At 58.8% G+C, this 17,036-nt stretch overlaps 2 protein-coding genes across 2 annotated transcripts; both read left to right on the top strand.

The window, feature by feature from the left end:
- The first annotated feature begins 3,729 nt into the window (after positions 1-3,729).
- On the top strand, positions 3,730-6,161 carry SELPLG (selectin P ligand). The gene is made up of 2 exons (XM_054392924.1): positions 3,730-3,778; positions 4,975-6,161. The coding sequence occupies exons 1-2, from the start codon at positions 3,730-3,732 to the stop codon at positions 6,159-6,161; spliced, it is 1,236 nt and encodes a 411-aa protein (XP_054248899.1).
- An 8,455-nt stretch (positions 6,162-14,616) lies between these two features.
- Positions 14,617-15,393, top strand: TMEM119 (transmembrane protein 119). Its single transcript, XM_054392923.1, has one exon. The coding sequence runs from the start codon at positions 14,617-14,619 to the stop codon at positions 15,391-15,393; it is 777 nt and encodes a 258-aa protein (XP_054248898.1).
- The last annotated feature ends 1,643 nt before the right edge of the window (positions 15,394-17,036 follow it).

Below are 17,036 nucleotides of genomic sequence, written 5' to 3'. Positions count from 1 at the left end.
ACCCCACCTCCCTGCACTCCTAGCCCTTCACAGTGGAAGGGACTGGGGAGGGTGGTTCTGATCCCAGTTTGGAGAACTGGTTTCTCCTTTGAGATCCTTAGAGGAGAGACCCCATGAGCACAGCAGGCTCTTGAGCTCCTCCTGGAATTCCTCAGATGTTTCGAAGCTCTGCTCAAGTGGAGTCTGCCCTGCAAGGGGAGGTGGCTGTGTTCCTGGGGTACCAACAGCATCACCCCAGCAAGCTGTGCCAGGCTGGACTGGCACTGCCCATCCCACCCCAGCCTGTCCTTGCTGTGCTGGGGGAATGTAAGCAGCTCATGTCAAATCCAGAAATGGGCAAAGAGCCATGGGCTGAGAAGCCTCAATGCCCATCCCAGGTGAGAATGGATCCCTGGAGCAGCTCCCTGCATCCCTCTGTGTGTGTGTGTGTCCCTGTCCCGGGGATCCCCAGCAGGGGATGTGTCCCTTTGTGCAGGCTCAAGTGAGTTTTCAGTGTTTCGTTTTGTTGGGTTTTTTTTTCCCATGAGATTAGCAGGAAATCCTCAAATCCTCCCTTTTTTTTTTTTTTTTTTTCATTTTTTTGACCCATCATTTTGCATGTTCAGAACTCACAGCTCCAGACATCTGGAGGGATGTCTCTGTGTGTGTGTGTGTGTGTGTGTGAAGGTGAAACCCACGCCCTGGGGACAGCCCAGGCCGTGTAGCTGGAGAGACACGAGGAGGAGACACAAGACGTGGTAGAGTTCCCTAGCATGAGAGCTTCCTGAAAGTGGGATTCCTGTGTTTCTGAGCAGTGAGCACAGCAGGAGGACCAGGTGTCCTCTTCCCTGTGCCTGTGACTGCTGTCACTGCCCACCCCCCAGTCCACTATCTCCAGGTTCTTTGAGTGTTGGGTGAGGTTTGTCTTGCAGTCAGTGGCTGAGATGAGGCCGTGCCATCATGTTTGTGAATCACCTTTCATCACCCCCAAACATCCTCTTCCCTCCCTCCCCTCCTCCCCCCAAACAGTGATTTCTGTGTCGATTCCTATGTGTGACTTCAGGGTTGTGTGCTTGGGGACCTTTGGGGTTGAGTTTAGTTTGGGTTTTTTTCTTTTTATTCTAATCAGAAGGAAATCAAAAGCGTGTTGGGAGAGACGCGGGAGGATGGGAAGCGCCCAGAGGAGGTCGGGGTGTGGTTAGAAGGTCTGAGGAGGAGGGTGGAGGAAAGGCTGCCCCGGAGGTGTTTTTGTTTTGAGTCTTCACGCCTGTGTTTTTATTTAAATGAACTGATGCCTCGCCAGGCTCAACCGGAGTCAGTGCCTGAAGCTTTTTTGTAGCCGTGATAATCCCAGAAGAGAACCAGCCGAGTCCTGCAAGATGCGCTCTTATAGAGCGGCCATCCTTACCTGTCCAAATATTTGCTTCCATTTTCAAGAGATTAAAGAAGTCATTGATTATAAAAACTGCCTCTGCTCTGCCTCCTCCTTCCTCACCTCGCTCGTGTCCTGCGCTTCAGGACTTATTGCTAACCCTGCTGGCACTGCCCTTGCCCACAGCCGTGGAAATCCAAGCGTCTCGGGTTGTCCTCTAGGATTCCTCCACTCCCCTCTGCTCTGTCCCATCCCTAGGATCACACCTGGACACACTGGGGATTTGCCTGGGAGTGACCCAAGAGCGGGGGTGGCTCATTGCTCTCTACAGCTCCCTGCAAGGTTGGAGTGAGGTGGGGTCAGGCTCTTCCCCAGCTCCCTGCAAGGTTGGAGTGAGGTGGGGTCAGGCTCTTCCCCAGCTCCCTGCAAGGTTGGAGTGAGGTGGGGTCAGGCTCTTCCCCAGCTCCCTGCAAGGTTGGAGTGAGGTGGGGTTGAGCTCTACCCCAGCTCCCTGCAAGGCTGCAGCGAGGTGGGGTTGGGCTCTTCTTGCTATCAGGTGAAATTGTGCCAGGGGAGGGTTAGATTGGAGAATAGAAGAAACCACTGAAAGGGTTCTCAGGGTTTGAAGAAGGCTGCCCTAGAGGGGGTGGAGTCACCATCCCTGGAGGTGTTCAAGGAACCTGTGGCCATGGTGCCATGGGACATGTTTGATGGCCATGGTGGTCTTAGGGTAAAGGTTGGACTTTACCTTAGAGAGCTTTCCCAACTCAAGCAATTCTCTGACTCTGTAAGATTTGATGGTCTTGGTAGCTGAGATCAGGGTGATAGTGTCTCCAGAAGGAACAGCACCACTGGAGACTGCCCTGGAGCTGGTGTGGGACTTATTCTGCTCTTCCCCAGCTGAAACCTGCTTCAAGGGTGCAGGACAACCTGGACCAACAGAAAAAGCCCAGGCTGGAAGGCATCAGTCAGTCCCTGTGGGTTTGAGATCTTTCCCTGGGGCTGCAGTGTTTCACCCTCCATGGGGACATCTTCTGGTGGCCTTTCAGTGTTTCAAGGGGCCAGTCAGAAAGCTGGGGACAGAGTTCTGAGCAGGGCCTGTTGTGACAGGATGAGGGGTGAGGGTTTGAACTAAAAGAGGGAGATTCAGACTGCAGAGAAGGAAGAAATGTTTGACACTGAAGGTGGTGAGAGCCTGGCCCAGGTTGCCCAGGGAGGTGGGAGCTGCCCCATCCCTGGAACCATTGCAGATCAGGTCGTTTGGGGCTGTGAGCAACCTGCTCTGGTTGCAGCTGTCCCTGCTGAGTGCAGGGGGTTGGACTGGATGAGCTTTACAGGTCCCTTCCAACCCAAACCATTCTGTGGTTCTGTGATTTCCCTGCCACCTTCAGCTGCCTCTGATACATCCTGACCCAACCCTGAAGGCCAGACTGTGCCTGGAGGTGGGTCAAGGATGCCCTCAGAGGGGTGATGCTCCCTGCCCACCCTTCCACACCCTGGTCCCCTCCCAGGAGATGTTCCTCCCACTGATCTGAACCCCATCTTCTGTGCCAGGGGCAGCAGGAACCAGGACCCTCATCCAACCCTCGTGGCCAGGAGGTTCTGAGAAGGGTTGGGGTGACCCCAGCCCATGGCAGGGGGTGGGGGCAGGGTCCTGCTGGGGGTGGGGGCTGTTTACAGCCCTGGCAGCAGCCGCAGGGCGTTTGCAGCGGATGTGCTCTTGCAGCACCCTTCCTGCAGCTGCACCTCCTGCCTGTGGTTAGGGTGGGGTGAGCCCTGCAGAGCTACGTGGCCAGGACCGTGCCCGGTGGCCCCCAGAGTCCCCCGAGAGCTCCTCACCTACAGGTTGCTACCCAAGGACATCAGTGCCAAGAGACACTTCCAGTGTGAGGGTTCTGCAACTACACTGAGCCCTGCAGGCCCTTGCCCTCCTCCTCCTCCTCTTCTTCCTCCTTGCATGTGAAGCCTTTTCATGGCATTGAGCTACCTCTGTGTCCCATGACCCCCTCCCCCGACCCTGTCTGTGCCCACACCATGCCTGGGGGGGCTGTCTGGCAGCCCTGGCACCAAGTTTCCCACCACTTCTGCTTTTGGTGCCAACCTCAGCACGCAGCTCAGCAGCCCCACCGCTGGGGCTGGGCCACTCCGGGGGCTTCCAGAGGGGTGGGAGCCCTCTTTTTGGGTCTGTACCTCCACATCCTGGGTGCCCACAGCCCCCATCCTTCGGTGGCCTCGCTGCTGGCGTGACGTCCTTCCTCCTGCCTGCTCTCTGAAACCACAGCAGCTCTTCCGTCTCTGCCTTCCCGCGCAGGCAGAGGGCAGCCCGCGACGCCCCGAGCCCGCCCCGGTGCCCTCCGTGCTGGCACAGCCCCCCGGGGATGCCAGCTGGTGCTGCAGCTCAGGGTCCCGTGGTGCCCCCCTGCAAAGGTGAGTCCCAGCATGGGGGGCGTCCGGATCCTGCGGATGCTGTGGGTGGAAAGGGGATGCTCAGGGGTCCTCTGGTGGGATGATTGTGGGTGCCCAGGGGGGTGCCAGCCTTCTGCAGTGCTGGTCCCTGAGGGTTTTTGGGAGGCAGGTGAGGGATGTGGGGACCTCCTGGGGATGCTGTTGGGTGCAGGGAGCTCACAGGCTTCCACCTACCAGAGCTGCCATGGGGGTGTTGGTGACTGATAGATGTGACACAGGTGGGTTTGGGGTGGGTTTGCCTCTCCTCCTGCTCTGCTGTGGATGGTGGCTTGGCCCCAGAGCCCCTCAGCAGCCTGGCCAGTGGAGGAGGAGGATGAACCCTGTGGTGGGGGGGTCTGTCACTGTGTGTGTGTGTGTGTGTGTGTGAGGTCCGTGGGGTTTCATTTCTGCGTGGGGAACTCATCCTGCAACTGCCCTCCTGCAGCAGCCACCTCCACCACCGCTCGTTTCCCATTTCCAGGCATTCAGCTTCCCTCTCAAAACTTTCTTCTCAAGCAGGGCTGAGCTCCTGCAGGTGGAGGGAGTGCAGCTCTGCTGCCCATGGCTGGAGAAGGTCAGTGGTCACATCCTCCAGCCCTACCAAAGCCAGGGTCCCTTCTCCAGGAAGGACAAAGCTGGGGAAGGGTCTGGAGAACAGGGCTGGTGAGGAGCAGCTGAGGGAACTGGGGGTGTTCAGCCTGGAGAAGAGGAGGCTGAGGGGAGACCTTCTGGCTGTCTGCAGCTCCCTGAAAGGAGGTTGGAGGCAGGTGGGCGTTGGTCTCTTCTCCGTCGTATCAAGAGAGAATGAGAGGAAACAGCCTCAGTTGTACCAGGGGAGGTTTAGATTGGACATAAAGAACAATTTCTTTCCCAAAAGGGTTGTCAAGCCCTGGACCAGGCTGCCCAGGAGGGCAGTGGTGGAGTCCCCATCTCTGCAGGGGTTTCAAAGCCACGGAGATGTGGTGCTGAGGGCCACGGTTTAGTGGTACAGCACTGCCAGTAACCCCTGGCAGTGCTGGGTTACTGGTTGGACTGGACTTGATCTGAAAGGTCTCTTCCAACCAAAACCATTCCATGACTTTCTGTGTGATCCCTCCCTGGGGATGCTTCCAGCCTGAACAATGGATCTCAGCCTCCTCCCACCCCAATTTCATCTTCCCACTCTGTTCCCCTTGCAGGTCCCATGGCACTGGGCCGGGCTGTGCTGGTGATGCTGGTGCTGAGCAGCCTTTGGGCATGCAGGGCCGTGCCACCACTGGAGCCAGGCCAGCAGCATGGCATGCAGTGGGTCTGGGGGGCAGCCAAGCAGGCCCAGGCTGAGCCCCTGCCACTCTCCCGCAGGAGAAGGGACGATGGTGGGCAGCAGCCCCCTGCCACCAAGGCGGGGCACAGCCACGCTGCCACCACGCTGCCCAGCAGCAATCAGACTGATTCCCTGGAGCCCAACCTGCTGCTGGGCTCTGTGCCAACACCAGCACCTACCACCAACACCAGCCTGCAGCAGGGGCTCGTTGTGCCAACCATTAGGGACTTGCAGGATGAGACCGATTCTCCTGAGCCTGACCTGGTGCTGAGCTCTGTGCCACCAGTGGCACCCAGCACCAATGCCAGTCTGTACCGGGCACTGGTGGTGCCAACCACAACAAATCCACAGGATGAAACTGATTCCCCTGATCCCGATCTGATGCTGAGCTCTATGCCACCACCACCACCACGTGCCACCAATGCCAGCCTGCAGCAGGGGCTTGCAGTGCCAACCACGATGGATCCAGAGGATGAGACAGACTCCCCTGATCCTGACCCGCTGCTGGGCTCTGTGCCACCACCAGCACCCAACACACAGGCAGCCCCCCGAAAGAGCTTCACCACCATCCTTGGGCTCTCGTTGCCCAGCAAGGAGGGGACAGCAGGCAGTGACACAGACAGGAGCTCAGTGACATCCCCAGCCCTCGGTGCCACCACCAGGGGTGACAAGGTCAAGAAATCCAAGTCTCCATCCACTCCAACTCCTTCAGCCCCTTGGCACACGAAGCCCCAGGGGACCACAGTGCCACCCCCCTGGGAGCCCAGCAGGGCGGTGGGCAAGTGCCTGCTGGCCATACTGGTGCTGGCACTGGTGGCTGCCACCTTCATGGTGTGCACGGGGGTGCTGGGCACCCTGCTGTGGCGCCGGGCACGGACAGCACGGCGCCAGTTCAACCACAGCGAGATGGTTTGCATCACCTCCCTGCTGCCCGACAGCGAGGTGCCCACCAACGGCCCCAGAGCTGCCCTGGCCCAGCGCCCGAAGACGCTGCTCCACGCTGGCTCCGAGGTGGATGGTGACAACCTGACTCTCAGCAGCTTCCTGCCAGACCACTCTTGAGCTGCGTGGATGGGAACTGCAGCCCAGAGCATCGAGGGGATGAGCCTGGGCATGGTGCCCGCTCCGTTTTGTGGGCAGAGGACCCCTACCTCCTTGGATTCGTGGTGTAACTTGGACTGGCGTGATGAGGAGCTGCTGAGTCCTTGATCCCACCCCATTAAAGTGTTACCTGGACATGATGGTCTCTTTCTGATGGGGATGGCACCCATCAGTGCCCCCAACCCCATGCCCGCTCCACTGCCTGCCCACATCCTCTGCCACGATTTCACTTCTCCATCCTCCCCCCACAGCAGCAGCCGCAGCCTCCCCAGGGGGGAACGGAAGCAAAACTTGTGGCCAGCCCTTGCTGAGCTGAGGGTCGAACCCCAGACCCCTGGGGACTGCAGCCCCCAGGACCCCCTGCCAGCGTGGGGCTTGGCCCAGTGCCACGGTGTGGGAGCGGGAAGGGTGGCAGTGCCAGGGCGGAAGCGTGGCGGGGGGGCAGGGGTGCTGGTGGCTGATGGTGTGACGTGTTCCTGCCCTGTGAGGGGACACCCTGGGGACCATCACTGCCTGTTGGGATGGTGTCTGCGTGCCCAGGGCTTGTGCCTGCTGGCCAAAGAAGTGGTGGCAGGCTCAGGCTCTTGGCCTCATAGGGCTGTGCCCACCTGGGTGTGGCTGGGGCTGGGAGGGGTGAGAAGAGCAAAGCTATGAGTGGCCATCAAGGGTACCACCATCCGGTGGGGTACCCAGGGGCTGAAAGAGGCTCAGGTTTGCTCCCAGGTCCCACTTCCCCCAGCACACAGGTGCTGGTCAGTCCTCAAGCCACCCGCCTGACCCCTTCCCTGTGACTGGCCCTGAGGGAACCACTCGAGGGAGCAGAAGTGGCCCAAGACTGTCCCTGCCCCACCAGGCTCAGCATCCCCATATCCCCATCCCTGCCCTAGTGGGTCCCAGTGTCCCTATCCCTGCATCCCCATCCCTGATTTGACAGGATCAAGGTCCCCATCCTTCTATCTTCATCCCTACTCCTGCCAGATTCAGCATCCCCCTCTCCACATCCAATCCCTGCTCCACCTGAACTCAACATCCCCATTTCTCAGTCCTCATGCCTGCCACATTCAACAGAGAATCCCCAAATCCCAGCATGGTAAGGATTAGAAGGGAGCTCTGGAGATCATCCAGTCCAACCCCCTGCTCAAGCAGGGGCACCCACAGCAGCTTGCCCAGGATCACAATGTCCAGGTGAGTTTGGAAGCTCTCCAGAGAAGGAGACTCCACAACCTCTCTGGGCAGCCTGCTCCAGGGCTCCAGCACCCTCACAACAAAGAAGTTTCTCCTCCTGTTCAGATGGAGCCTCCTGGGTTCCACTTTGTGCCCACTGCTCCTTGTCCTGTCCCTGGGCACCACTGTTAGGAGTCTGGCCCCATCCTCTTGCCCCCCACAGGTCCTTTAGCTCTTGCTGAGCATTGCTCAGATCCCCTCTCAGGCTGCTCTTCTCCAGGCTCAACAGCCCCAGGGCTCTCAGCCTCTCCTCCTCACAGCGATGCTCCAGGCCCCTCAGCATCTTCATGGCCTCCACTGGACCTCCCCATCCCCACCTCACTGGGAACCTTGTGCCACCCTCAATCTCTGCAGCTCATGCTGGGTCATTTTGTGAGGCTCTGGAGCCATCTCTGTGCCACCCCAACCCCGAGCTGAGCCCTGGGTGTGCAGCCACCTTAAGGACCGCTCTGTTGGTGGCCGTCCCATGGGTGGGTTGGCAGCACAGCAGCTCACCTACCCCCTGTCCCCCCCCCCAGCTCCCCCAGATGTTTACATTCACACTGTGCTTGGGATATTTTCCATCTGGGATGGAGCAGCTTGGCTGGCCCCACTCCTGCTCCAAATGTAAATGTTTATGGTGAGTCAGCGTGGACCAGGGGACCTGCAGCTGCTGCTGCTGGCAGCTCCCTACATGGGACAACCTGGGTGTGGGTTCCTTGGTGATGCCACCTGCTCTGCCCCCTCTGGGTCCCCTCACGTGTGCATGCCAGTGTCTTGCTGTGCCAAAGAGCAGCTCACAGCAGAGGAATCTGTAGGAAGCCAGCGTGGTGGCACGACAGGGTCCTGGGGGACCCCAGCAGGCATGTGGGGCAGGGGACTGGGGGTGGCACAGGGCCAGGGTACGATTCTGTGCATGGTGCTGTCCCTGATAGTGGCATGATGCTGTCCATGAGGGTGGCACCATGCTGTCTATGCTGGTGTCGTGATGCTGTGTGGGTGCTGTGTGTGGCACGGTGCTGGGCAGGGTGCTGTGTGTGGCACGGTGCTGCAGCTCTGCAGGATCAGTGGTGCCATGTGTCCTCTCTGTGTCTGTATGTGTGGTGCCCCCCGGTATTTCGCTGTCACAGCAGGGCACAGCCCAGGGAATCCGATGCCAAGCCGGGCAGGGCCAGAACGCCCCAAATTGCAGGTTTGCTCCCCGAGCCCTGCGGGTCTCCACGTTCCTGCTGCCCCAAATTACACAGCGGGGCCCGGGTGGCACCGCCCTGCCCAGCGCCGCGGGGCTGAGCCCTCCCCGGCCGCAGGCAAAAACGGCATCGTAATGGCCGGGCGGCGCTGGCACCGGGGGCTGCCCGGCCCCGAGCCCACACCGCCCCGGGGCCAGCCCAGGGCAGGGGTGGGGATGTTGGATGAGGGGTGGGAACCACAACTGGGGTAGGGTGGGGACCCTGGAGGAAGAGGGATGGGGATCCTGGATAAGGGATGGGGACACTGGGCAGGAATGGATGAGGACCCTGGACAAAGAGAATGGGGACCCTGGATAAAGAGAGATGGGGATGCTGGACAAGGAGAAATGGGGATACAGAACGAGGAGGGATGAGGACCCTGGATGAGGAGGGATTGGGACCCTGGACAAGGAGGAATGGGGACTCTGGATGAAGAGGGATGGGGACACTGGACACAGAAGTGGGACCCTGCACAAGGGGGAATGGGGACTCTGGATGAAGAGGGATGGGGACACTGGACACAGAAGTGGGACCCTGCACAAGGGGGAATGGGGACTCTGGATGAAGAGGGATGGGGACACTGGACACAGAAGTGGGACCCTGCACAAGGAGGAGTGGGGACTCTGGGCAGGGAAGAGTGTAGACCTCGGACAAGGAGGGGTTGGGACACCGGATGAGGAGGGATGGGGACCCTGGCCAGGGTGGCATGGGGTCCCCAGACAATGAGTCTGCCCCAGCGCTGCCTTGCTGGGCGCACAGGAGGGAATCACAGCCCCATCCCCACTCTGGCTGCCACTTGCCTTCCTCCAGCCCTGCTCTGCTCTTCCTCACACCCCGCGTCTCCCCCTCACCATTCCCCTTCCCCTCTAGGATTCCAGCAGGGATTGTTTAATGCTGGGAAAAGCCACTCCAGCAGCTGCAGGGAGCCGCCGGCTGCAGACAGACGGACGGACGGTCGGTCACGGTATTTCTGGGAGGCAGGATGAAGCTCGGCGACGCCGGGAGAAACCCAAACGGCAGCAGCTGCCCTTTGGCTTCCCAGTGCCAGTGGTGATGGGGAGACTCTGGCCCCCCAGCCCCAGGGTGGTCCTAGTCCCCAGGCACTGGAGCTGGTTTTTCAGGGGGGATCTGGCTGTGTCCCCAGGGAGGCAAAGAGGCAAATAGCAAGGGGATGAGGTCACCCACTGCCGGCTGCAGCCTCTTGAGCAACTTCAGCCCAGGAGGGGGGTGTTGGCAGGGTGCTGCTGGAGCTGGGGAGGGGGGGCAAGGGCATACCCCCAGGACCCCAGCCTGGAAACCACACCCTGGGGAGCTGTGTGGCTGCTGCAGTGGCCTGGGGAACCGCAGAGGTGGGCTTCTGCACCCCAAGGCAGAGGTGGGCTTCTGCACCCCAAGGCAGAGGTGTCTGTGCTGGAGCATTTCCAGGCTGGGATGTTTAGGAAATGGTCTCCTGAAATCAGAGAGGGGGACCTTGGATGAGGAGGGATGGGGACCCTGGATAAGGAGGGATGGGGACCCTGGATAAGGAGGGACAGGGACTCTGGAGGAGGAAGGATGGGCACCCTAAACAAGGAAGAATGGAGACCCTGGGCAAGGCAGGGAGGGAATGTGGACCCTGAACAAGGAGTCCCTGTTTGCTCCCCTGCCACAGGACTGCCACCAGTCCTCAATAATACCAAGGTACGGAGCCCCAAACTCTCACTATCTCCCTCAGAGGCTGGGCTGGGGTGATGAGGGGTCCAGGAGCACAGTGGAAGGAACTGGGTGGGGGCCACGGTTGCTCTCAGCACAGCATCACCCATTTTGGGGGTGCTAGCACCACTGTTCCTCCATGGCATGTGGCCATGGGATGGGGATTTTACCTCTGCCCTCATGGATAAACCCACATTTGCAACAACCCCCCTTCTTCTGCCCTTTCCCCATTTGCACCCCAAAAAGCAACCCCTTCCAGTGATGCTGTTGGTGAGATGGGGGGCACTGGGGCTCCTTGTTTGCTGGCAGGGCAAGAGGCTGGGAAGCCCCCAACATCTCCCAGATGGATTTCAGCTGGGCGGGGGCTGGGGCTGTCTGCCCCTCACTGGCCTCCCACAGTCCCTCCCCAAACCAGCCTTAATGAGAACAAGCTGGTCCTGGGCTGGGAGGAAGGAGGAGGAGGAGAAGGAGGAGTAGGAGAAAAAGTAGAAGGAGGAGTAGGAGGAGAAGAAGAGTAGGAGGAGAAGGAGGCTTCATCCCAGCAGGCGGCAGAAAGGGTCTTGAGGAGGTGAGGTGTTGGGACAGACCCCATCCTCACAGCTCCTTCCCATCGACGTGGAGGCTGCAGATTGAGGTGAGGATCCCACTGACAGTTTCAGCCTGCTCCACAGTTTTGGGTTGGCTCTGGAGTGGGCTGCAGCCTGCCCCGTGGCTGTGTCGCTGGGACAAGGGCTGGATGTGGTCCCCATGGTGGGATGTGGGATGGAGCTGGCCGTGTGGCTGTGTGCCCAGGCACGGGCTGGAGGATGTTGTGCCTGGACAACATCACATTGTGACTTTCCCAAACGTTTGGGGAGCACAGGGAAGCAGAGCAGGGGTTGTCTGCCTTCAGCCCGGCTGGAGCCGGGGATGTGCTGTGGGTCTGGGGGTGGGCAAGGACTGAGATGAGGTGGGATGGGATGAAGATGAGGTGGGATGGGATGAAGATATGGATGAAGGACTGGTGGACATGGTGAGAGGCCTTGCTCTTGGCACTCATTTGGGCTTGGGTCAGCCCCACTGTGACCAAGGCTGCTTGTCACCTCTGCTTGCTCACAGTGAATCGATTCCTCTGCCTTCTCCGGGACCCCTCTCTGCTGAGGGTCCTCTCTCTGTGGAGCAGGGGGAGAGTGAAGGGGCTCATCCCAGCCCCCTCAAAACTCCTATCCTGCCAGTGCTGTGGTTACTGCAATGAGCCCAGAGCCCCCGGCACGGTGACGCCTTTGGTGAGCTGGGAGGGTCGGGGGTCTGGGGGCGCCTCTGCCACTGTTTGTTTGCTCTGGTTTAATGCAAACCAGATTTGGAAGCCAAGAAGGAGCCTGAAAGCCAAGTCCTGCTGCTGGAGTCCCTCCTTGCTTTGCAGTGCTGCTGGATTGGGTTTGGGTCTTTCTGGGGGGAAAATGAGAGGTAGGTTTGGATTCAGGGGGGGCCTGAGCTCGGGGGAATTGTCCTGGGGGGTCCTGTGGAGCTGCTTTGTGAGACCTTCACATGTGGTGATGTGGAGAGGGAGCATTTGGGGAATGGTTTGCTGATGTTGCAAGGCTTGGGGCAGACAAAACACACTGCCATCCCCTGGGAACGTGCTGGGGAGAAGGTTGCACCCTGATCCTGAACCCCACAGAGATGTGGAGCTCAGCCAGGGTGGGAAACGCTCATCCCATGTCCTCCAACCCACCATTGTCTGCGGCTGTTGGCGTGGGGCAAATCCAGCCCCATCCAGCCCGGAGCAGCACAGCACAGGCGAGGGGGGACCTCACATTACAGATGCTCAGTCAGCCAGGAACCCCCGGGAACCCCTGTTCAGTGCACCCCAGCTCCTTTCTGAAGGCTCAGGAGGGGGTGGGGTGGTGTTCATGCCCCGTGCCGGCACCGCTCGGCCGCGGCGGCGGCACCCGGGGTGAAATCCTGCCCCCAGCCTATTTTTAGCCAGGCTGAAGCCGGGACTCGTCCCTAACGGTCTGCGCCGGGACGAGCGGTTGGGAAATGCGGCCGGCGCTGGGGGCTGGCCCCTCTGCAGCGTCGCCTGTGTCAAAGTTTCCACTGGAAACCTCCATTTTTTTCAGGAATTTTCTGATCAGCCCAGCGGCCGTTGTCTGAAGTCGGCTGCTGGCAGCGGCCCCGTGCCTTGCAGCGTCCCCCGGGCTTGAGCAACTCCAAGCTTCAGCTGGTTTCCATCTTTTTTTTTTTTTTTTTTTTTTTTTTAGTCCTTTTTTTGCAGCACACCCGTTGCAAAACAAATGCAGAGCCTAGGTTGGTGTTGGGAGGGGGTGAGGGGGTGGCAGAGGGAACCTGAGCTGGGGTTCTGCTTGCTGAAGGATGTTTAGGAGGGTGAAAAAGGAGAGGCTCAACAAGGTCGAGTGCTGCACTCGGGGCACAACAACCCCATGCAGGGTTAAAGACTGGGGGATGAGGGTGCAGAAGGATCTGGGGGTGTTGATTGATGGCCAGCTGAAGATGAGACAGTAGTGTGCTCAGGTGGCTGAGAAGGACAATGGTATCCTGGCTTGCAACAGGACTAGTGTGGCCAGCAGGACCAGGGCAGGGATTGTCCCACTGTACTGGGCACTGGTGAGGCCACTCCTCAAATACTCTGTTCAGTTTTGGGCCGTTCACTCCCAGGACCTTCAGGAGTAAGTTCAGAGGAGGTCAGTGAAGCTGGTGAAGGGTCCTGAACCCAAGTCTGATGAGGAGCAGCTGAGGGAACTGAGGTTGTTTAGTCTGGCTGAAAGGAGGCTGGAGTTAGGTGGGGGTCAGTCTCTTCTTGCATGCAATAAGTGACTGGACAAGAGGAAATGACCCCAAGTTGCACCAGGGGAGGTTTGGGTTGGATATTGGGAACAATCTCTTCACAGCAAGGGTTCTGAGGCATTGGACCAGGCTGCCCAAGGAGGTGGTGCAGCTACCAACCCTGAGGATATTTAAAAGACACTTGGATGTGGTGCTGAGGGACATGGTTTAGTGGTAGTAGCTTAGCAGTAGTGGTGGGATGGGGAGCAGCTGGACTTGATGATCTCAAATGTCTCTTCCAGCCTTGACAGATCTATGATTCTATGAGAGCCTGAGCTTGGTGGTTGTCATGGTTCAGCTGTCTGTCTTGGTTATATCCTGTCCCAGCTTCCTCTGATGGAAATTCTATCCTAGCCAAATCCAGGAGAGTGGTTCAAATGCTTGTACTTGCCCCTTTGTATGGGGACACCCTTCCACGTGGAGCCACCATCCCTATAGGTGTTCAGGAAACAGGTAGACATGGTACTTTGGCCATGGTGGTGTTGGGTTGGTGGTTGGGCTTGATCTTAGAGGCCATAGAATCGTTTTGGTTGGAAAAGACCTTCCTTGAAGATCACTGAGTCCAACTGCTGACCTACCACCACCACAGCCATTAAGCCATGATCTCTTCCAGCCTTCATGATCTTAGGATCTGTGGGCACACTGTGGGGTTTGGTTTGGGGTAGGGTGTGGGGGTCTCACTCCATCAGGAAGGGGTAGCCTCTTCTCAGTTGTGCCCTGTGACAGGACAATGGATGTAAACTACAGCACAGGAAGTTCTACCTCAACATGAGGAAGGGTCACAGAGGTGACTTTAAGGGTCACAGAGCACTGCAACAGGCTCCCTAGAGAGGTTGTGGAGTTTACTTCTCTGGAGACTTTCAAGACCCACCTGGATGTATTCCTGTGTGACCTGTGCTAGATTCTATGGTCCTGCTCTGGCAGGAGGGGTTGGCCTTCCAACCCCTAACATCCTGTGATCTGGGTGTTAATATTTTGCCTTCCCTTCTGCCTGATTTAATGTCCACAGTGAAGAGGAGGCTCAGGGAAGACCTTATTGCTGTCTACAACTACCTGAAGGGAGGTTGTAGCCAGGTGGGGGTTGGTCTCTTCTCCCAGGCAACCAGCAACAGAACAAGAGGGGACAGTTTCAAGCTGTGCAGGGGGAAGTTTAGGCTTGACCTTAGAAAGAAGTTCTTCCCAGAGAGATCACCCATTGGGATGGGCTGCCCAGGGAGGTGGTGGGGCCAGCATCCCTGTAGGTGTTTAAGAAAAGCCTGGGGGAGGCTCTTAGTGCCATGGTCTAGTTGAATAGTCAGGGTTGAGGTGGTCATTTGGACCTGATGACCTCGGAGGTCCCTTCCAACCTGGTTGAGTGATCCTGTGATGGTGTTGGGTCAGCGCCTGGACTCACTGACCCCGCAGCTCTTCCCCAACCCGAACGATTCTATCCCGCAGGTTGCCATCTGCGAGCTCCCGGGGAGGTGATGGCGGTGAGGCCGGCGCTGGGCAGCTGGCCGCTGGTGCCGGCGCTGGTGGTGCTGGCGTTGGTGGTGGTGACCCCAGCAGGAGCAGCGGCGCCCCGGCGGGCGGCGGTGCTGCCCGAGGCGGTGGGCAGCGGGGACGGCGAGGAGGTGTCCGCCACACCGCCCGGCCGCCGCCTGACGCCGGAGAGCAGCCCCACCGTGGGGACGGCCGCGGGGACCGCCGTCACCAACAGCTCGGCGCCGGGGGGCCTGCTGGAAGGGCTGGCGGACTTCTTCAAGGAGTACATGCTGCTGGCGGTGGTGGTGGGCTCGCTGGCCTTCGTCCTCCTCTTCATCATCTGCGCCGCCGTCATCGTGCGGCAGAAGCACAAAGCCTCCGCCTACTACCCGTCCTCCTTCCCCAAGAAGAAGTACGTGGATCAGCGGGACAAGGTGGGGGGGCCTCGGGATTTCACTGAGGTGCCCGAGAAAGCCCCCGACCCCGGCGCTGAGGAGCCCCTCGACAGCAACCAGCAGCTGCAAGCAGACATCCTCGCCGCCGCCCAGAACCTCAAATCCCCGCCCAAGGCATCGCTGGCCAACGGGCCCCAGGGGGAACAGAAACCCCCCAGAGAGGAGGAGGAGGAAGGAAGCAAGAGGCAGGGTGATGAGCAACCTGCTGCTGAGCCCCCTCCCCAAAATCCGGGCGCTGAGGAAGCAGCGAGTGAAACCGGAGCGGGGGGGAAAGGGGACACTGCTGTGCCCCAGGATGGTCCTGTGGCTCCCCCTGGCATATAGGGAAGGGACTTGGTCCTGGGTGAACCTGAGGAGCTGCCAGCTCAGGGGACACCCTGGACACATGATGGACATGGTGGTTTGTACGTGGTGGCTCAAGGAAGCCCCGATGAAGCCCCCCCCCCCCCCCCCCCCCCGAACCCCCCTGTCCCCATCAGCACTTCCACTGGTGGGATGCTGTGGCCAAGCCATGAGCTTTTTTTGGGCAGATATGGTGGGGGCTTGGCAGTGTTTCTCCACAATGCTGGAGTGTGTCAGCTCCCAGGAGGCTTGTCCCACCCCTGGGCACTGTGTGGGTGCAGCCCCCACCCCCCAGTCCCAGCTCTGCCCCCTCCCCCCAGTTATGTGCTGGGCAGCTCTTGCCCTGCACCAAGCTCTTCCAGCTTTATCCCAAGTATTGCTCGTTACTGGTGTCCTGTTCTGTGCTGGGAGCCTGCCAGGAGGAGCTGCAGCCTCTGGGCAGTGCTGGACCATGGCAGCTGCTCCCTGCTCTGGAGAGTGGAGCAGGGGCTCACCATGACCTTGGCCACCATGGGCTGGCTTTGTTGTGGCCACCAAAGCAATGAGGACAGGATGACCTTGCCCAGCTAAAAGAAGGGAAGAGGATTTAGCAGCGAGGACCCATCCTTGCATTTTTCTGCCCCAAACCCACGACCCAGCTGGACTTTTCCCTTCTTTTCTCAACCCTTCAGCTCATAATAAAGACCTTTCCTCTGCAGCTGTCCTCTCTGTGTATTCCTGCAGCCGGTGGGGTGGCCAAAACAGAGCCCCAAGCTCTCTTTGTTCCTTCAGGCCTGTCCCAGCCCCCTGCTGGTGGTTTCAGCTCCAGCCCCAGGGCTGTCCACAGGTGCTCCCTGAGCACAGCCTGGCTGTACTTTGGGGTGAGGGTTATTTGTGTGGGTGCCAGCCCAGGAGCTGGGGGCATGTTTATCAGCCACAAAATCTGTCTGGGGACACGTTGCTTCTGGGAAACTTTTTTATCTCTTAGCCGACAGCTGAGGTGGGAGGGAGAGGGGGGTGGGGCTTGGTGCTGCTGCAGCTGCACCCAGGGAAGGGGAGGCCAAGAAAAGCTGGGGGGTAACAGAGGCTTGTCTGCCTCAAAGGCAATGCCTCCCCCTATCCCTGGAACCCCACAATTTTATCCCAGCCATGAGGTAGGTATCCCCCATGTTGCTGCTTTGGCACAAGCTTCCCCTTGGAAGCTGGTGGTGGCTTTTATCTCCCTGTTGCACTCTGTGGAGAGTTCTGCTGAGCACAATGAACCAATTCTAGGTTTTCTGCTAATTTTGGAGCTTCCCTGATTTATTCTTTTTTTTCTTTTCTTTTTAGCTGGGAAACCACAGGGCTGTTCCCAAGGAAGCAGGCACATTCCTCACTGCAGGAGATGGGCCTGTGGTGAGGCCTTGCAGTGCCAAGCTGAGGTACCACAGGGTAGCCCTGTGAGTGACAAACCACAGCAGGAACAGCACATGGCCTGCTTGGCACTTAAAAAAACCAAAAACAACCCCAGAAAAGTTTGGGACAGATATTTGGAAAAGCTTCTTCTTTTGAAATGTGTTTTTTAATGCTTGAAACAGGCCAGGTATGGGAAAAAAAAAAAAAGGCAAATAAGGTGTTTTTTTTTTTTTTTTTTTTTTTTTTTTTTG

The sequence above is a fragment of the Indicator indicator genome, chromosome 26 (assembly GCF_027791375.1).
Source record: "Indicator indicator isolate 239-I01 chromosome 26, UM_Iind_1.1, whole genome shotgun sequence".
Taxonomy (NCBI): domain Eukaryota; kingdom Metazoa; phylum Chordata; class Aves; order Piciformes; family Indicatoridae; genus Indicator; species Indicator indicator.
Note: the sequence above shows the minus strand (reverse complement) of the source record. Positions and strands in the feature narration are given on the sequence as shown.